The 22,060-nt window shown below is 34.7% G+C and overlaps 3 protein-coding genes across 5 annotated transcripts; 1 reads left to right on the top strand and 2 right to left on the bottom strand.

Moving 5' to 3' along the window:
- The first annotated feature begins 959 nt into the window (after positions 1–959).
- Positions 960–3,192, top strand: LOC130052326 (uncharacterized). Its single transcript, XM_056156828.1, has 6 exons — positions 960–1,052; positions 1,148–1,197; positions 1,927–2,066; positions 2,491–2,646; positions 2,892–2,938; positions 3,104–3,192. Exons 2-6 carry the CDS (start codon positions 1,154–1,156, stop codon positions 3,134–3,136), a joined length of 420 nt encoding a protein of 139 aa, XP_056012803.1. The 5' UTR covers positions 960–1,052; positions 1,148–1,153; the 3' UTR covers positions 3,137–3,192.
- Positions 3,193–8,623: 5,431 nt separating this feature from the next.
- Positions 8,624–18,760, bottom strand: LOC130052327 (phospholipase A and acyltransferase 3-like). 2 transcript variants are annotated; one of them, XR_008800639.1, is made up of 5 exons: positions 18,649–18,760; positions 14,145–14,325; positions 13,757–13,886; positions 10,746–12,756; positions 8,624–9,880 (listed from the first exon to the last, which is right to left on the bottom strand). XR_008800639.1 is itself a non-coding variant. In XM_056156829.1 (4 exons), the coding sequence occupies exons 1-4, from the start codon at positions 18,758–18,760 to the stop codon at positions 12,649–12,651; spliced, it is 531 nt and encodes a 176-aa protein (XP_056012804.1). In that variant the 3' UTR covers positions 8,624–12,648. The 2 variants fall into 2 exon arrangements, 1 of the variants encoding a protein (XP_056012804.1); XM_056156829.1 differs by having other exon boundaries at positions 8,624–12,756.
- A 1,224-nt stretch (positions 18,761–19,984) lies between these two features.
- LOC130052328 (uncharacterized) lies at positions 19,985–22,060 on the bottom strand. 2 transcript variants are annotated; one of them, XM_056156831.1, is made up of 3 exons: positions 21,895–22,060; positions 20,814–20,846; positions 19,985–20,703 (listed from the first exon to the last, which is right to left on the bottom strand). In XM_056156831.1, exons 1-3 carry the CDS (start codon positions 22,046–22,048, stop codon positions 20,204–20,206), a joined length of 687 nt encoding a protein of 228 aa, XP_056012806.1. In that variant the 5' UTR covers positions 22,049–22,060; the 3' UTR covers positions 19,985–20,203. The 2 variants fall into 2 exon arrangements, with proteins under 2 accessions (XP_056012806.1, XP_056012805.1); XM_056156830.1 differs by having other exon boundaries at positions 19,985–20,706.

The raw sequence follows: 22,060 nt of genomic DNA on the forward strand, positions 1-22,060 counted from the left end.
TAAGATATAGGGTTCACGGCGGGTGCGACCGGTCAACAGGTGATGCTTACTCCTCCTAGGCACGTGATCCTACCTCTGATATATCCAGGGGTCAGTGTTCGCCCAACGCTCTATTTTGTATTGCTTGTAGGAGTTACGAGATTGATCACTTCGTTATCTTCACCTTTCATTACTTCTTTACCACTGGTTTGCGGTGACCATTGGTGGTGGTTGCAGTGCAATTCCAACTGTATTGTAAGAGTGCAGATATTCTGGAATGAAATTAAATTGGCTCTTGGACAGTTTAATGTATCAATAACTACTATGAACTTGTGCCATACCTTGTTTATAACTAATGCGGACCTTGTGTATTTCTAATACAATGCGTTTGAAATATTTTTTGTGATGTCAGTGCATTTCCGTATATCCATTCCACAAACTGATATGTTTGACATGTTCATTTGGAAGTCCAAACCTTTGCACAATTATCCTAATTACGAGTCGTCACATCTTGCTTTATGTTTTATAATGACGCGCAGCTCCTGGGTAGGCTTAATTCACCGAGGCCAATAACACAATATCAAGAATAAACATTATCAGAATTATGTACTTTCTGATTATTTAGCAGGCATCTTGGAAGTTGTAAACAATCAGCCAAACTATCTCATCCTTAACATATAGCGTTTTTACCTTATTTGATAATTAATGGTTTAGTGATTGAGATCTTGGAAGGATGTGCATGCTTATATTGTTTTCCCCTCATTTCCTGCACTAGTTAACAATTTTTGTCGTTTCAAGAGTTCTTAGTTACCTTTCTTTAATGACTTCTGATTTTCATATATTTAATTTGTTTATATTGTAGACAAATATCATTTTGTAACAGTGTGACATTGAGAAAATTGCGAATTTTCAATCTGTAACAGATAAAACGTTCGTGTATGTCTATATAAATCTTATCATCGTGCTGAACCATTGCGACATTGACCCCTTTTTCTTGGTCATATAAAACTGCAACACTTCGAAACCAAGCGCCAGTCCCGCTGTTAAAAGTCGGTTTTGATTCTATTGAACATGTAAGCAATTTGAAGTGCAGTGTTATCTTAAAATAAGTGTGAGAGCAGGTTTTGAAAAAACTTTAATGATTAACTTATTTCATTTTTACGAGCAGAACACGATGCAACTGATCCTTGTTTCCTGTCTGGTTGCAGTGGCTTGTGGGTAAGTGAATGCAATGTCTAAATTAAATTTTTATACGAAAGACAATTCATTCTCTTAATTTCAAAAACAAAAATGATATTTCATTTCGTCATATTTTGACTTTCATATAGATTTTTATTTCATTTTAAAAGTATTCACATTTTTATTGATTCCATTGATTCTATTTTTAAAAGGTGTGTGACTGTAAACATTCTGACACTATAAGCGATACATGTATATTCTTTGACCCACGTTTTACGGCCAAGTAGAAGCCTGTGATATTTTGCACAAGTCCTCACAATTCCATCTTATGGACTAGAATTCCCCTAACAATGTACGCTCCTGAGCATGCGGGACTTGTGCAGGTCTTTACAAACTTAATGTATTTGTTAAAATTTCACTTTGACATAAATTCTGTGTTCCTTCATACGCAATTTCAAATCCAATGCTTTACACGCAATATATGGTAGGAACTGTATTTTGCGACCGATTTTTGTCAGTTCCGGTTGGAGGGCGTTATGGGATTTGATCACGTGGTCTACTGTATTTTCTTGTATGGTCGCGACGGGACCTGCATGTAAAACAACCAAGCAATCAAACAAATCAGCAATGTGAAATTTGATTACGGGACCGATTTTATAAATGTATTTATAATACATGTTTCAAAATCTCAGTTACCCTAAATTGCTTATTTGTTCATGGACACATTTATGAATAATCAATTGTTTTACTTGGGTTTTGTTATATCAGACAACACCACCACAATTTGAACACACATGAAATTCAGCAGCTTGTGGACAGCGGCTTTGGGACCTTGGATGTGAATCCAACCGATGGGCAGCTGGAATACGACGAACTCGCCAAAATATTTGATCAGAGGGACGTAAACGGTACGATTTTGACATATTTCCTACCTTAATCTAAGTGAAAATTTCGATTAATTTGGCTGTTCTTGCTTTCAATAAGTCATCAGAGACAAAAAGCGCACTAGGGAACATGGATCGTTTTTCTATAAATCTTTTGGTTTTATGAGAGGCTCGTGTAGTTTCAAATTAATCATTGATAAATTCACTAAAAAGTTAATAAATCCGTGATAAAAAGTATCTGAATGATGTTATATCTTAAAATAATCATCAAATGGAGAAGTTTTGATCATATTAATTTCAGTCCATTCCATATACACATACATGGATTCAAAGTTTTAAGATTTTAGACAGAAGTCTTAACGCAATGGTTACGGTATCTTTGTTGCTTTAAATGCAGTACCTTCTCGTTCTTACGTTTCACAGAGTTTGTATTTTATTTTACATGCAGCTGATGGATTCTTAACAAAAGCTGAGTTTGAGGCCCATGTAGGGCTAGATTTCCTTTTTAAGGATCCTCTCTTTGGTCATTTTGATGCGAATCACGACGGATTTCTCGATAAGACCGAATTTGTCGACACCGCATTCCAGAAAATGAACCACAACCGTAAATAGCAAATTATTATCTTACCTTTATTTTCTGTCTCTTTTTTAAAAAGTTGCCATTTTTCTTCATTAACACTTTCAGTCGTCCAGCTTAAGACAAAGACATCTTGGATAGCTTTCAAAAACAAAAAAGACACCTTAATCTTAATATGAACAATAATGATCAATAAAATGTCGGCGAATCGAAAATTTTTCAGATCTTAAAAAAATATAAATCTTAGTTTTAAAACTTCGTTTCATTTGTAGATGACGGTATAGTAACAAGACATGAATTTGACCAATATTACACACAGGTAATTTTGCAAAAAAGAAATTCCCTGAAATAAGCAATATATTACAGCGATTACAAGTTTATTTTTCTTGGTTTCTTTTTGTAATCATTCAGAATTGTAAATTATTACAGTATTATTTACAGTATATACATGTATTAAAGGCATTGCTATTTTTTTTTTTTACAGCTTATCCATCATCTCAACACGCACCATGGATGATACACTAATGCATGTGCCCAGTATTCGTGTTTCGGAAATAAATCAGGAAAAAGAAATATTTGTATTGTTGTTGTTTTGTTATAATTTTTTGACTAGCACGGACCAGAGAAAACGGTATCTTCCTATTTTCTTAAATACGAATTAGAGAGAAAAAAAACAGTGTAGGTAATTAAGTAAATGTATATCTGATGTAGTTATGATTCAGAAGGAATTTTGTTTACTAGAAATGTCCACATTATTTTAATTCTTATATAACAAACTTTTGAATAAATTTCTAAGTGATAATGTTTAAATCGCTTTACATTCATCTTTATTACACATCATACAAATTATTAAAAACTGAAAAAGAGAAGGAACTCCGAGTAATGGCAATGATACCACATTACCTTTATAAATCTGAGTAACAATAAAGTTATTGTCTAACATGAAAAAGGTGAAAATAACGACCAGTGATTGGTTTCATACCAAATCGAGAACAGATGTGGGATCAGGTGTAAATGAGGAGTAAGCATTCCCTGTTGACGGGTCACAAACACCGTGAGTCCTCTATATTCATCATATCATATACATGTAATTCATCAGTTTTATCTTCGCTAGTCAAGGGTATTAATCAACTACTGTCATCTTCATCCCTGGTAATTCAGTTAGAGTTTCATGGTTACTACGGAACGCTGACAATTAGATCGTAGATCACGCTAATTTTTAACTAATGAGAAACAGTATGGTGGATTCTCTCTTGTACATTGTAAGGCCAGATGTTATGATACACATGATCGGTAATGTTAGACAATGTGGTAAACTTGAAAATTCTATAAAAATGTTCAAGAACAAAGTTTGGTGACATAATTATTGTGATTGTTTTCATTCTCTAATGTGATCATATGTTGACCGACTTTTGATTGGTGCAATTTATGTCTACCACAACTCATTGTACTGATAATTTGTAAGTCCAGCTAAGTTTGCCAAGGCTGAAGGCGACACTAGTTTTAAATATATGCTTTAAAGCTGACACTACAAAAAATGCAAGATATTCAATCCGCCTTTAACCATCGCTGCCTATTCCAAATTTTGGTATGAAGAATTGTAAAAGAATTATACAACTGATGACATTATCATCCTGATAGGTAGAAACTAATGACGTCATATCAATTCATAACAATTTTATTACAATAAGGAAATGGGAGGGGAGTATTTGAAAATATGAAAAGCATACACTGATATGATGCATAAAATGATTATATTAGTAAAATATGTATATGTGAAACAGGTGATTCAGCACACCTACGGTTTTCCATTTCTGAAACAAAATAAAATAAATGAATCTGAGTTACCGTATTCTCGATTCCAAACTTCGTATTTTTTTTTTTACGAACAAAGACAAATTGCAAGTTGCCATAAATGTTCCTACAAGCCCCTATCTATATTCTTCATGCCAACATTGACTGTTGTGAAGGAGAAACATAAGACGAACTGTGTTTATTGTCTTCGTTTACACCTTTTTTTCCATTCGAGAAGTAGTGCAAATCAAATGCATCCACTTTTGCTTCATACTTAGATATTTTATTGAAAATAGATATTAACGGCAAACTGACAACTCAACTGTATGACAAACGGAATGATTTCAGCTTCTCCATCGTCAACTCCTCATATTTATGTAGCATTATTCCATTATCACCTGAATATGGTGTTTCTATTTTTCAACTGATTCGATACGCAAGAGCTTGTTTTTAAATCGAGGCAAGCTACTGACAAACAAGTTGATGGTGCAGGGGTTTCAACAGTCTCGTTTTAAGTCAGCATTTCGCAAATTTTATGGTTATTATAACCATCTAGTATGCCAATACAACATATCATTGAGTCAAATACTGTCTGACGTGTTTCATACCGATTGTTAGACCGTTCTTGGCACATTGATTTTGACTACGGATAACGTCTACCTGATCAAGATATAGGGCTCACGGCGGATGTGACCGGTCGGCAGAGGATGCTAGGAGTCCGTGTCTGTCCAGTTATCTATTTTGTATTGCCTGTGGGAATTATGAGATTGATCATTGTTCGTTATCTTCACCTTTCATGTGGATTCTCCGTCATTTCAAAGAACTTTTGTAAAGAATTTATGAAATCTAAAAATAAAAACTTTTGCAAAATCAACAGCTTGCAATCAAATCATACGATTTTTCACATGAGGCGAAATTTATTCAAAGCTTATACATGATTTCTTTACCGATTGATAATGCTCACTTTCATTGATATGATGATTTAATCTATCCATTGACAGGGGATGCTTACTCCTCCTAGGCACCTGATCCCACCTCTGGTGTGTCCAGGGGTCCGTTTTTGCCCAACTATCTATTTTGTATTGCTTATAGGAGTTATGAGATTGATCACTGTTCGTTATCTTCGCCTTTCATCCAATTGTACGAAAATGTTCGTTATCACCTGTATATGGTGTTTATATATCCTAATTGATTCCACATGCTAGAGAATGTTCTGCATATGATCAATTTCTAAATCGGGACAGGTTACTGACAAATAAGTTGATGTTACAGGGGTTTCAAAATTCCTTTTTAAAGTCATTCGTTCGCAAATCCTATGGTCGTTAAAATGATTTTGTTTGCATATATAGTATGTCGTAAGGTCGAATGTGTTGTCTGATGTTTCGTACCAATTGTTAAGCTGTTCTTTACATAATGATTTTGTCTATAGATTACCTGGATTACTTGATTAAAGTAGGGGCTCGTGGCAGGTGTGATCGGTCAACATGAGATGTTTACGCGCCCTAGGCACTTGATCCCACCTCTGGTGTTGTTTGGGAACTGTGTTTGCCCCGTTTTCGATTTTGTATTATTTATACAGAATTTATTATATTGATCATTGTTCACTATATTTACCCTTTTCACACATATATCAATTTTATGATTAGAGTACTGCTTTGTTGGTCCCTTAAAAAAATGACACTTTTAATTCGACTTTACATACACTACTTGAAAATCAAAAAGCCAAAACAAACCTATATTTCTAATGATTTTTTTTTAAATTTTGCACCTATGGTTTCTTGAAGAAATAATCAAAGAAAATACCACATATTACATCTGAGCATTCCTATTTTTCTAATTATGTTACATTTTGTTAGCATTTAATAAACCAGTAGTATATCTTCGCCTTCATCATGTATAAATGATAAAGTATTTTATCAACCTGCCCTAAACCTTGGTCTACTGATCTATCCTAAGACATAATTCTAGATATAGGTATTGCACTAACACGAGCAAAAAATCGTGACAATTGGCTGGATTGAGATACCACAGTGATAAAAATCTTTGTTATAGTAGTGTACAGAAAATCTTTCAAAATGTCCAACCCATATGTTGACAAAGCATCACAAACTAGTCTAATTGCGGATATTTACTTTTTGTGCCATAGAGGGTTTATCAATATATAAATACGTTTTAGTTCAGATTATATAAAGCTATTCAGCGACCATCGTTAGATACCCACGGGTGATCTCGTTTTTTACTCATCACCCGTGGGCAAACTTGCCGAAATATCGTCGTAAAATATGCTAATTTGTTGATTTTAGACAACCAATCAGAAAGTTGGAACTCTTCAATTTTAAAAATATGTTTATTAGTTTGCTATTTATGCTAATATCTTGACGCCCTTTAAAACATGCAGATTTTGTTTTAAAACGATTAAAGACAATTCGTACAGGTCACTTACATCAAATACCAGTCAAACTTATGTGGGAGTACTTTTCTCAAACTGCGGAATGCACCGGTGAGTGAATTTATTTGCAATCGGTGTGTTAACTACGGAAAGGTTTTTGTCATTGCCGAACATACATACGTAACATAAACTTTGAATCGTTGATTTACCATCGCGACTCTGTGCAGCAGCCAATCAAATGACCCGTGCATATCAATAATATACGATGATTTTTCGGTGAGTTTCCCCACGGGTGATGAGTAAAAGACGAAATCACCCGTGGGTATCCGACGATGTTCAGCGACAGTCCAAGTAAGAACAATGTAATATAGAAAATAATCGATTTTGTCCTAAAACCATTGTTTTAATATTATGTAGCATCGTAGGTGTATATCACGAAAATCCTAATATTTTTATACACTAGAGCCGCTTACACATTGCAGAAAAAACCAATGCATTTTATATGTATTTTATGCATTAAACAGAGTTATCTGCCCTTTATGTAATCGCATGGAAAAAGTTATATGAGCGATACATACATGTATGACTAGTTTGTTTTAAAACATCGAAATGTTCTTTCTGTACAATTTAATCATAAAAATGGCTATCTTGCATGCACAAGGGCCAGATTACAAACCACAGCCAATGTTGCAATACCTGAGTTTACCATTTCTAAAGTATGTAGGCCTTTTATCGACAAAACACAGTAAATTATTCTCTGCACGAGTTTTAGTCTGTAACTTTTCAAAGCACATGTACAAAACTATAACGGTTACAATATACATGCACATATATAAAGCTTGTGGTAATGAAAAATATGATAGTACTGATTATTCAGTGAGAGAGATAACTGCGATAACGGCGTGTTTTATCTATGTAAAACTTATACGGTACCAATTTTGTTGCACCAGATGCATCTGTTTCATATGTTTCATATTATTCCGGAAGGCTTACTCCTCCAAGGCAGCTGATCCCATCCCTGGTGTGTCCAGGGCTCCGTGTTTGCCTAACTCTCTATTTTGTATTGCTTATAGGAGTTATGAGATTGATCACTGTTTGTCATCTTCACCTTTCATGGAATGTACAGCCAAAACAAGCTGTGAATTACCAGAATTGTTTTCTTACATTTTTGGGCAAAATTGTGGACACATTGTTTCTATTGTTAATATAATTATAAACATACATAGGTAAATATGTTAACATTGTTATTAGAATTGCTGTGTATTTTCATTGATATCGTTATCATTGTCTTGTCAAAAGAATGTATAGTTCCAGGTACTATCGTTTCAAAAACAACATGCCACTTCACTTGAGCGAGCATGTAAATGTTTGGGCGAGGCTCTTCATATATTTCAACGGAACAGGTTTGACTTTTGTTCTCATTGACCGATAACATTGAAAGAATGACATAGCGTGGTCATCCACACTGATTTTTATTGAAACCACACGGCCAATCTGTGAGTGAAAATTGCACGCTCGATCAAACAAAGTGGCACACTGTTACTGGAATGATAGTAGATATATCTTTACCTCAAGTGAATTTTCTAACACATTAGGTTTACCAAATTCTCCAAGAGGAACTATTGAGTCAGTATGAAAACGTGAAGATAACGAACAGTGATCAATCTCATACAGCCTACCAGAGGAATACAAAATTAGGAGTAGGGCAAACAAGGACCTATGGACGTACCAGAGGAGGGATCAGGCGTCTAGCTATCAAGCAAAAACAAGATCTGAATATACAGGTTTCTCGATCCCTTCAAGTAATAACAGGAACACCTGTTTGGGTTCTCGACAAGACGTTTATTCAGGAGTTACCAATACATGAATTGTCCATTGACGAAACCCTATAACAACAATGTTTACCAATTTTAAGTAATATGCTATATAAAACATGAATACTATAAATTTCACATAAATACTGATATACAACTAATATACGATTATAGCATTACATGGGTGATCTATATCAAGGGAGATAACTCTATACCTGTATATATCGCATAATAAAGCTCCCAAGTCCTATATACTTTAACTTCATCATAAAACTTTACAATAATTATCATTATGATATGTATTAACATTATTGATTATTGAATTAAATAAAAACCATGGTGAGCATACCATTCTATGAGAATAGGCTTGAGTGAACAATATTTACAGATGACACCAAACTGGTCTGATCTATAAATTAATTATGATATCTACAATATTTTGTAAGTCATAAAACATACTTTTGCTTTAAAATAATATCACAGTGAGACAAATCATATACATTACTATAACAGATATTTACATTATATAATTCTCGCTCGCACTGGTCATTTATTCCAGGAATGTGGTAACAAAAGGAATTTTATGCAAAATTACATATTTAACATTTAGTAAAGGAATTATAAAATAGTTTAGCATTAGTAATAAATTGTTAACTTACCATTCAAGACAAAAAATGTCGGTCTATGTCTAATTGTCAAAATATGTCAGATCTACTGAAATTAACTCTCTCCTTCAAAAATTGAATAAAGACTGACCACAAAGAACAGAACTCTTGGAGGGAAAATCCCCAAGACTAGTCCAATGACATAAGACAAACTAAAACACCAATGAAACTAAAAGACACAAGGGACATTTGGCCAAAATATAATTGTGTACCCCAGGCCATTACACATTGACTGCATATTTAAATTACATTACCTTGCATAAGCATTTTATTCATGTGTGTAAAAAATGAACTGATTCTTTATATTACACATATACCCATCATATCAGACAATATACATGTACAATGTATAATATGAGTCTGTCACATAGACACCATAGCTAATCTTATTTTTACAGTTTAGTGTTGTATGAATGATTCATTCATTTCGTGCATATATACTACTTTTATTGGCATGATATCTACAATGTAAGCTAAAATCCCTTATGTTCCATCTTAGTTACGTGCCATCATCGATCTCTTTTGACGAGCCAGTTCATTATCTAAGACTCTGAAGGTAAGGATTTTTGTTCATCAACGGTCAATTCGGTCCCATTGCACTATATTTTGAAAGAGGACATCTTTATAGATTTTCTAACAACATAAAGAGAACAGTGTACATTTATATTCACAACTTTTTCATTAAACAAAGGTTACATCTTTATAGTAAAGTTCAATGTCTTTTCCGAAGCTTGTTCTCCTTGCTTGAACCATTGTAGGAGAACAAGAAAAACTTCAGCTGAGTAATTGACCACCACTGGATTTTCATTATTTGGAATTCGATCCCGATCTAAGTTGAATTCTATCTTAGTACAACGAATAATGATAATCGCAAAATATAAATTATTATGCAATTACAATGTAAAACGCTTGCATATAAAACACATATGGGGTTTTTATATCCTGGAAAAATCCAATATGTTTTCATAGAATTTTGCTTGATAGTTTTCGATGACTTCTAAATTTAAAGTCTGTATTGAATTCTATGGAGGTACTTCAGCTGTGTTAGTGACTGAATACTTGTGTATTAACCTTCAGTTTAGATGTCAATTAAACAGCTATGTGGCTAACTTGGATTTCTACTTGGAGGTCTTCCATAGCTAGGTATAGTAGTTACAGTGTTTCCTTCGTGAATTCAAACCCAGCTCAAACCTAAGACCTATGATTCCAAAATAGATAGTGAATGGTCCTTCACCAACGCTCGGCATTTAGTAGTGAGAGTCGTTCGTATAAGACCTTAAAACAGAGGCCCGGTGTCGCGTTGACAAGTTGAAAAACATTTACAGTGCCAAGTATGGGTCTAATTTTGTGGTACTTCACCTACAGCTGGTGACGTCTCAATATGAGAGAAAAGGTCTCAAAGGGAGGTAGCAAAAGCAAAGAAAAGAAAACTTACTAGAACATATAAATGTGCACAAATTTCACCTTTTATATCTCTCTCCATTCTTAGACCACAAAACCTTGTCGATTACCATCTTCTCTTTCTCGTCTGTAACTGTTTATTCAGATACCTAAATCTGTTCTATATGTCTGGAAAATATGAGAGTTTTACCTTAAGGAGGAACAACACACCAGAGAAATTTGAATGGATGGTAAGTGGAGGATATGTACATTAAATAGAGTTTTAGTAGAAACTAATCTGAAAACAAAATTAAAATCCCTGCTAGGCTCGAACGCACGAACTACAATCCAGCAGTCAACACGTAAACCTACTAGCTGAGCTACCCAGCTAGGCGATTAGATTTAAAAGGTATATCTATGTATTGTTAATATTTATATTTACATTCAATTTTTGAAACGAAGTTAGCCATCATGACAATGTATAATTTCTTCGTAGGATTGTATAAATTTTATTGGAAACGTTTCAGTCAGTCCAATATGTCAGGTCGCGGTAGCTCAGTGGTAGGACTGGGAGATCATGCGTTCGAGCCTTGATCGTGCCGTATCAAACCTACAATGACGTAATCATACTGTAGCAATTAGTCCTTCGCCAAACCCTTAAAATTAGAAGTGATACTCACGGGTCTTTCTGATGAATAATGAAGATAACAAACAGTGATCAATCTCATAACTCCTATAAAGGTGAAGATAACGAACAGTGATCAATCTCATAACTCCTATAAAGGTGAAGATAACGAACAGTGATCAATCTCATAACTCCTATAAGCAATACAAAATAGATAGTTGAGCAAACACGGACCCCTGCATATACCAGAGGTGAGATCAGGTGTCTAGGAGGAGTAAACATTCCCTGCCGACCGGCCATACCCGCCGTGAGCCCTATATCTTGGTCAGGTAAACGGAGTTATCCGTAGTCAAAATCAGTGTCCCAAGAACGGCCTAACAATCAGTATGAAACATATCAGACAGCATTTGACACATTGATAGGTTGTATTGGCAAACTGGATCGTTATAATGAATATAGAATTTGCAAAAATCTTACTTTAAATGAGACTTCAACATTTAGTCACTGAACGATGAACTTGTTTGTCAGTAGCCTATGCAGAACAAACTCTTGCGTATAGAATCAGTTGAGATATATACACACCATATGCTATGACCTTAAAAACGTAGATTCCGTGTCGCAGCATTAAAGATCCCCATCTGCTACGACCCTGAGCGCTAAACATAAGTCTAAATATGTGACATTTCACCTACAACTGGTGACGTCTCAATATGAGTGAAAGCTTCTTGAAGGGACGTTACAAAAGAATAAAAAACAACCAATACGTCAGGTAATGTACACAAATGTCAATACCAGTATTTATAAATATGTTTGAACTTGGAGTGTTACCTGCCTGTCCCTTCTTGGAACAAAATGCGTTCTTCTTTACCAGTCTGTTATTTAAAACCGTTCAAATGTTTGAAACTGAAGGAGAAATCTCGATTAAGAAAGGACACTTTTCAAACTGGACAGGTTTTAGTTCAATATTTCACAGAATGGACACAAAAGGCAAACGTTGAAGAGTATGGCTCAAGCTCATGTTTTATATCTTGTGTTTCAAATGATTGGAGAGTTAATCAAACTTTTATCATGTACTTGACAATACCTTAGTCATATTATATGCTGTTATTGGGCGATATATCACTTCTAGGATACATTTCACACACTTTCTGTATTTGTAACAATGCGAGATTAAACCATGTTGACATATCAATAGATCCTCGCAAAGCATAACCAACCAACATGTACAATGAGTCAAATATGATATAACTTAACATAAAATAGATAAAATAATATGTAGGATAAGTGGTAGAGTCTTTTAACATACACAAAATAACCTCACAACTCCTGAACTTATAAAGGCTCAAATCATAGTGTTTAACTTCAAGTCTTCTCTTTCTTCCGTGCTAATGATCCAGATGTCAGTCCTCCAATTGCCCCGATAATAATAGCAGGGACTGCTATTATAGTTCCCAGCAAGGCTTTGTCGGCCTGTTATTCAATAGGATATGAAAAGGGACTCTAATACGTTTGTTCAACGGGTTTTTTTCCGTTTCAAAGAAAGATTCTGTCGGTAAATACTATGCAATATCTACATTGGGGAGCTTGGATTAAAAGTTTGGATACTTGTGCTCATTTGGGCCATATGCTTTAGTGAGTCTTTCTGATCAAATTTTTTCCTTCGTCATTTATGTTTGCATCGTCGTTAATGTTTCATATTTTTAACTTCCTCTCCAGTTCCACTGAGTCATTTCAACCAACATTAGTACCGAGTATCCTGGGGTAAAGAAATTTATGTCTATTGAAGTGAAGGACCATGTCCCCTAAACTAAACAAATGTTAACATATTATGAGACCTGTCGCAAAGTTCGTTTTACACTATAATAATGTGAGAACGTTTTGAGAAAACATTTGAGAATCAGGTGCATATCCTAAAGATATTACTTAATATTTATGATGAAATGCACGTATTCAAGTATGATAAAAACAATGATTGATTTGGTATAGTAAGATATATCGATATGCTAGTATGATAATCAGATTTGTTCAAGTACATTCACAGGTTTCTACGCAGATATCAAATATTCGAATTAACTTCGTAATTCTTGATATATACAAGCATCCTGTTTCATCATCGCTTCAGTTGATTATAAAGGCAATGTAAATTCAAGTTTGTTCAGACCTAGGGCTAAGTTGGGACCATAGTAGGGAGTTAGTTTATATAGTGATATATTAAAAAAAAATCTCAAAAGCAAAACAAAGAGCACAATTTGCCAAACAATTGTCATTACAATTTATGGTATGTAGAGATCATTTAATTGGTCTTTATGTGATACTACTTGGCCCTAGTCCCGTGTTGCGGTAGATGTTGGCACGATAAGAACACTCATTGCTACGACCCTAAGCGTCATGGATAAGTCAACATTTATAGCACTTAGACTACAGCTGGACTCTCAATATCAGTGAAAACGTCTTAAAAAATCAAGTATACCTGATCAGACCTGATTACGCCGTATCTACAGAGAGAGGTAAAATGTTCACAGTTCTTCCATAATACGTTGTACCCAACCTCACCCTGCTTACTCAGTGCCTCCCTCACAATTGCATGCGCTGGTCGAGGTCTTTAAATGATAAATTATGTAAAGTGAATACGTTGTTTCGAAATTCAGATTTAGTAGTATTTTAATATCAAATTCAAATATTTTTAATATATCAGTGAATAAGATGACATTACATTAAAATAACCTGAACAATCAAAATCCGAGAAATATCGTCAAGAATTTTAGTATTAAAAGTCAAGCTGTGTATATCTACAATAAGCATTTGCCCCCACTTCATATATCTATATCCATTATCAAATTAGAATATGATATACTTACCGGATATGGCGGTCCTTGCTGTTGTTAATTCTGACAAGGGAATCAGAAACCACGTTCCAAATACTTTCCTTTTTTACTTCTGCCTTCTTGAAAGTCTTACCACAAATGGTGAAGACTTGGCCGCTGTTACCAATGTCGTTACCGTTCCCATTACCAGTTAAGTGCACCACTTCCTCCTTCCCTGCCATTGTACACGTGAGTAATGATTTAGCGAAAACTCGTAAAATGTTTTATTTAAGAATATGTCGGTATCAATTAAATTCTTTCTACTCGAACATGTATCTAGATAAGACGGTTTACTAAAAAAAAAAAAAAAAGCCTCAATAAAGCCAGTTTCACAAAGCTAACTTATGACAAAGATCTAACATAAGCCATAACCTTTTTCTAAGTTCCCTAGCTCCTTATCCTTTTCACAAAAAAGTGTCGTATCTTAGGATTTTCACATGTTCTTTCGTAACTTTACGACAAGTAACTAGGTGTTTTAAGTTCAAACTAAATATGGCGGCGGCCTTTATTTTGTTGTGTAGTCGTCAACTTAGACGAGAAAGGCAGTTAAGAGATAGAAACAATCCTTTAGATTATATGAAAGACATGGGGATTGTTTCAAAATTTAGAATACCACGTCATTTGTTCATCGACTTATGCCAAATGATGGACAACGATTTGAAAAGACCCCCTCGTAGGTCCCAATAATTGCCAACATCGTGGCAAGCCATGGCTGCCCTCAGGTTTTATGCCACTGAGAATTTCCCGTTGGTGACTGTTGATCTTTAAGGCATTAATGTTTCCAGATTAGATAGAGACATTTCTTCTTTACTTTCAAACATGAGCCTTAACTACAACAAGATACTTTAAGGAGATACAGAGATAAATGCTACGATGGTAGATTTTTGCAAAATTGTTGAGAAATTAGGATTTCTTTTTGACTGCGACATGTTTAGATTTCGAGCACAGCATGGGTTGTGGCTTGATTTATTCGTTGCATTGTACATGTATAGTGAGTTGAACAATAAAATAATTGAAACATGACAGACCGTCAAAGTGGTGGAACTATACATGCAGTTAATGGAAATGTGTTGAATTTGTAGTTGCAATATCGGGCTGAAACAGGTGACAGCCCCCTCTCTCTCTAAAACTGTGAAACTATGTACCAATATCAAACTTAATTACGTGTAGTTTGTATCTAATAAGGTTTTAAGGTTTTCTATCAATTATTATTTTTAGATGATTAATTTACACAAGTCATTAATTCACTACCGGTATCCAAACTGTAAATGCAAAATTTGAAAACATTGATTACCCGTTTTGATATACATGTATTTAAGATATATCATGGGAAAGAGATTACAGTTGTTGATATTAGGAAATTCGCAAGTTAGAACTTAAGACTATTTTAAGACACATCTAAAGAAAGTTTTCTGAAACTAGGGCCAGATTGACAAAAGTATCTTTCGACTAAGATCTGTCTTAAGACCAAAATTTGTCATAAGATCCATCATAGCTGTTTCACAAAACTGTCATATCTTAAGATAATCTTAAGATTGTTAGAAATCTTAAGACATCCAAATACTTGTCTTAAGTCTATACAGAACTATGTTTTGCTAAGAGGTAGGTAGCTTATCCGGAGGGAACGTGGTTTCAGGGACAGAAACAATCTATTAGACTATATGGAGGATGCGGACATCATTGATAAGCTCCGTATACCGCGACATGTGATCTTTGTGATGAACTCAGTATTCGTTTTGAATATTCAGACAACTTTTTCCTACTTTCGCTTCTCAGGCAGGCCCACCTTTTCTTCAGTTATTCCCCCGACCGAACGTAATCTGTTGAATTTACTGCATTGACTCTAGAAGTGACTTCATAGCTCTAAAACTGCATTGTTATTTCGGATTTCAAACATTTCGGTTGAGCATCACTGAAGAGACATTATATGTCGAAATGCGCATCTGGTGCATCAAAATTAATACCGTACAAGTTTCACATAGCATTGGAACTGCAGTTTTGTTTTGAAAACAAATCCCTTTTCTTTTCGCCACCTCTTCAAACAATATTGATATTTCAACAGCTGAAAGGTTTGGACATCGTTTCATAGATACAATATGCACACGCGTAGAATATGTGGATGTTTGTTTTTGTGGACCGGTGTATTTATGTAAGTATTATCTACATTCAACATTGTGCAAAGTCTGTAATAGTTTTGTTCTGTTTCTTCATCATTTCTACATTGTATGCTACATAATGAGTAACAATCTGACGGTAAAACACCTAGGTCTTCAACTAAACAATAAAAAATGGCGGAATCTCCGAAAGGGGTTCAGGTGCGAACTCTGGTAAGACAATTGATCAATTGACAGTCATAGCCTAGGCCGTCCAAAAGCTACAAGTAGGGCAACAGGAATTGCAGTCAATGCAATTCTCCTATCATATTTAAGTAAGGGACCTATAGAGCTATCGTCTATAGGTAAGGGACCTGTAGAGCTATCATCTTTAGGTAAGGGACCTGTAGAGCTATCATCTTTAGGTAAGGGACCTGTAGAGCTATCATCTTTAGGTAAGGGACCTGTAGAGCTATCATCTTTAGGTAAGGGGCCTGTAGAGCTATCATCTTTAGGTAAAGGACCTGTAGAACTATCATCTTTAGGTAAGGGACCTGTAGAGCTATCACTTTTCCCTTATCATCTTTAGGTAAGGGACCTGTAAAGCTATCACTTTTCGTTTTCAGTTTGGGGCTGCAGTGCTTAACTGAAACAATACACACATATGTAAACAAATATCAAATTATGTACAAACAAAAGCTGACATACTATCTTCATACAGTGTTTGTTAAAGCTGACGAATCCCTTAAAATAGTTTACAATTGTGTTTTTTATGGTCACGTCCAAAAGACCCGTGATTCTTACTTCTAAATGCCGAGCTTTTGGTGAAGGAGCAATCATTGCCTATGTTTACATCATAGGTTTGACACACTCTACCACTGAGCTGCCGCGGTCGCTAGATGTATTCAAACAACTTACGACAAAATCGCAAGTCTTAAATTGTATTACACAGTTATTACTTTAGATAAATGAATTTAAACTTTTCTGAGACTTAATGTTGAACATTTTCTTAAAATAATACATGTATTTTGCATTTGGAGTGAATTATTTTAAAATAAACTGGAAAAATTCCAGTACGTAAAGTTTGTCGTAAGTCGTAAGGTTTTTTCATTTTACCTCAAGTAAATGTATAAGTTAAGCTAAAGAAAGTGACACTGAAGAAATGAAAAATCATACATATACTTAACTTTAGTATTATAGTAAATCAAAGTATCCAAGTTTTAAAATAGTAACTCAGAGTATGGAAGCTTTTATAATTGTAAATGTCTAAGTTTTTGGTAGAAAGTATTTTTTAATATTGTAGATAATTGTAGTGCCGATTGTTTTGTAAAGTAAATCAATAAAAGCTGTTCATTCTAATTATTATTTAAAGTTGTGATCCTACTTAAATTTATCAAATATGCGAGTAAAATTAGGCTAATCAAGATGGCAATGATTTTATTCTCAGGTATTTCCATATCAAATCTAATACAAGTAATTTACGATAGTATCAATTCTATTTTATCAAGGGCAATCAAAACATCAAAGTTATGATTTTTTTAAATATAGTAGTTAATCTAAGTTTTTATTACAGTAGATAAAGTTATCAATGTTTATTTTGTCACAATATTGACTCTACCTTAATTATCAAAACGCAATGATTTTTTACTCCAGTAAGTCGATGGATGAAAATTTTCCCCGTCGTAAATGAATTTCTTTTTAAGCGTGGTAATTCAAATTAATGGTGTATATTTATTTTACTTGTACTGGAAAGATCGTCATCTTCACAATCCAAGTATCATACATGTAAGAGTAAGCGAATCTGACACTTGGCGTGCGATGATGGAAATCGCCTTAGAATAAATGTTTTTATATAGGGCGCTATATAAATTTTAATTATGATGAGTATAGCATCATTGGTATCTAAAGGTTTCCCTATAAAAGATAAAAGAAAAGTTAAAGAAGGAACACTGATCAATCTCATAATTCCTATTAAGAATACAAGATTAAGAGTAGGGCAAACACCTGAAAATACCAGAGGTCATATTAGGTGCCTAGAAGGAGTAAACGTCCCTCTGTCGACCGGTCATACCCGCCGTGAGTCCTGTATCTTGATCAGATAAAGGGAGCAATCAAGTATCAAACAGTTTGCCATAGTAAACTGCAGTATTTTTGATTGGGGGTCCTTGAGTGAGGAGACCTCCTGTATAATAAATCCTCCTCCCATGTAGTCAGGATTATCAACTGGCGAATTATATTTGATAGTCATTATAGATTTGGATATCTGTTGATTGTATATTTTGAGTGAAAACTTTCTCTGAACAGTGAATAAAAACACAAATAAATAAACGTAAAACTAAAACATCAAAAATGTAAACCGAGACGAAATTTTTCTGAACATTTTCCTGGATATACATGTATCATACCTATATACACAGCCCAGTGAGAGTACAACCCACGGGGAAATTCCAGTAAATCCCCCTCCTGTGCTCTGCTGATCACATTCCTGGTGTGCACTTCGTCTTGTCCCCGTGCCATTTCCGTACGGTACCAAAGTGATTGTGCGATGTTTTATCAGATACAATGCTGATATACTAGTTATCACAAATGTGATATCTATGAATAATGGGGTTCATCACCTCTACATCATTGGTTAATATCAGCCTCTAATTGAAGTTATACATGTAACTACTTCTTACCCAAATATTGATCAAAGTCGAAATAACAGAAATGAAGGTAATTTTTTCCTTTTACATGAAAGGTGAAGATATTAACGAACAGTGATCAATCTAATAACTCCTATAAGCAATACAAAATAGAGCGTTGGGCAAACACGGACCCCTGGATATACCAGAGGTGGAATCAGGTGCCTCGGAGGAGTAATCATCCCCTGTCGACCGGTCACACCCGCTGTGAGGCCCTATATCTTGATTAGGTAAACGGAGTTATCCGCAGTCAAAATCAGTGTGCCAAGAACGGCCTAACAATCAGTATGAAACACGTCAGACAGCATTTGACCCAATGACAGGTTGTATTGGCAAACTAAATCGTTATAAGGACCATAGAATTTGCAAAATGCCGGTTTTAAATGAGACTGTTGGAAACCCTACACCATCAACTTGTTTGTCAGTAGCCTGCTTCGATTTAAAAACTGACCATACGCAGAACATGCTCTTGCGTATCGAATCAGTTGAGAGATGTAAACACCATATGTAGGTGATAATGAAATATTGCTACATTGATATGGGAAATTGATGATGGAGAAGCTGTTAGTTTGCCGTTAACATTTACTTTCAATAAAATATCTAAGTATGAAGCAGAAGTGGACGACTATGTGGTGTCTTTTATTTCGAGTTCACTGGAATATATCGAATCGACATATGAATGAAAATTATTATTGTTAATAGATAATACGTCCTCGATATGTCTAAATATTGAATTGAAGGCCACAGTAAGAGATTTTTTCTTCTCATGTAGAAATTTTTGAAAAAATTCTGCTTCATAGGAATATAAGAACAGGTCAGCTAACAAAGGAGCACACATGCTGTGACACAGGGCCTCGGTTTTTTGCAGTCTCATCCGAAGAACCGCCCCATTTAGTCGCCCCTCATGACAAACAAGGAGTACTGAGGACTTATTCTAGCCCGGATCCCCACTGGATAAGGCATGATTAAATATGTATGATTAAATATGCAGTTTGTACAGCGAGATTGACGAGGACCATTAGTGATAAAAATGTCTGAATAAAGGAAAAAGATAACGTTTGAATAATAATTATTTTAATTCCCAATATTAATAAATTCAATAATAAATAGCACTGAAACTAACAGAGGACACATACACAAGCAATACAAAATAAATCGCTCAGTCTTATTTCCGAACACAAAGGAGAAAATTCGCAAGATCATTTTGTAATTCAAACAGTACGTTTGTGAACCTATATAGCAGATATCCAAAGTAATCTACATTAACATCACATGTTCACCGCCTTTTAAGTGTTGCCACGGAAACGTCAGGTACACAGAAACAGCTGACCGGACATTTCTTGCCATTAATCGTCTTGTACTGTGTATAGGTAGACACGCAGTAAGCGTTAGTGGGGTCCGGTTTGGGGCATTTGACGTCCTTTTTACAACACTGGTGAATGCAGCCCCACGGACATTCCATGTTGTTGATGATTTGGTTTCTTTTTATTGTAAGACAGTCTTGGGAGGGAGCGGGTGGGCAGGTGGGTGGAATCGGACACTCACATTTCAGTTCGCATCGTGTGGGACACACCTTGTCAGACCGGATATGAGAATACTTGTATATAGGTAAGCATCCGTCCCTGGGTTCTGGACATTGTGGTAATGAAGGACATCTACTGTCACACGTAGTTTCACATTTGACTGCACATATGTTACCCCCAACCGTTTCATACACTAGAGTCGCCCGACAATTTGGTGATCCGGAATTGGAACAGTGTGGCTTTGGCGGACATTCTACTAAAACAAGAAATATCATTTATTCATCATTTCAGCCTTCTTGCTGAATGGTGTTCAGCTTTAATTACTCTAGCTTTATCCAAATAATGGTAAGTGAAATTACAAACCTGTTTTATCTGCAGATATGACTTGATTAGCTCCTGAAAAAACATAAAAAGTGCATTATTGTCAAACGTCACTTTTGTGGATGTGTTTTACTATTGTGTCCATTACAATAGCCTTTGCAAATTTTCTATCGATATCATTTTGCTACAAATTCACTAATTCTTCTGCATGTTACGGGGTTTTATACTACATTTCAATCATTTTCAGAATTACATGTACTATATAATTATAGAATGTACATCAATTTTAATGAAGTAAACAGAATATGAATGGAAGATTTCAATCTACGATTAAAGTTTCAAGTTACTGAATAACAATATTCAAAAACAATGTAATAGATATAAAATGCATCGCATTAAAAATATATTATAGACTGTTTGTAGCTTGTACATGTACAATTAACTCCCTATCTTCTTATTCTACAAATATATGTGTATAGTTTTATAATAAATCCTACTTAATTACATGTAAACAATGACATAAAGTGATACTGCACATATAATACCTTGTTGACAGTTTGTCATTATTTAACGCCCTTGCTAAAGTTAAACATATGACCTTATGTCGTCTACATTGCTCTTAATTTGAAGTGTGAATTTCCGTTAATTATCACGTTCTGCTCACATGAATTACTAAATGAAAGTTTTGAAACTTAACTTCGTACCATCTGATACTTTTGTTTCCTCGTTTTGGAAAAAACCACTTAAAAATAATGGAAAATTGTTCCTTGTCATTTTGAAATTATCCTTACTCATTGGCGTTGTCATTACATTTTTTGAAATAATATGAGTTTGTTTCTTTAAGGATAGGCGGTCAATTTAGATAAAATTAAATGCATAAATAAAATGTATTGAACGTTATGTACATGCATACATCATGTAGTTCTTAGTGAACTTATCACTTGTTGCGGTCTACTGAAAATAACAATATAAATTACACAAAACAACAGGTGTGGGCAATCCTTGAATAATCTCCGAGAACTTATCACCCTGACTATTCTTGTATTACACTTTAGAAATATCAAATATATTCGTTAAGTAATAAACACGGAACTGAGGGGAAATATTACGTAAGTCTACGTACCTGTAGTACAAGAAATTATTGCACAGATAAATATGAAAAACTCGCTCAGTAACATGGCTGACACACTGAAAATAACTAATATGGCGAATGCAGTGCGTTTTATACCTGTAGAAGGTGTTTGATTGACGGCTTGGTCATCATCTGAATACATCATCTACTTTCGCTC

Source organism: Ostrea edulis, chromosome 2 (assembly GCF_947568905.1).
Source record: "Ostrea edulis chromosome 2, xbOstEdul1.1, whole genome shotgun sequence".
Classification (NCBI taxonomy): domain Eukaryota; kingdom Metazoa; phylum Mollusca; class Bivalvia; order Ostreida; family Ostreidae; genus Ostrea; species Ostrea edulis.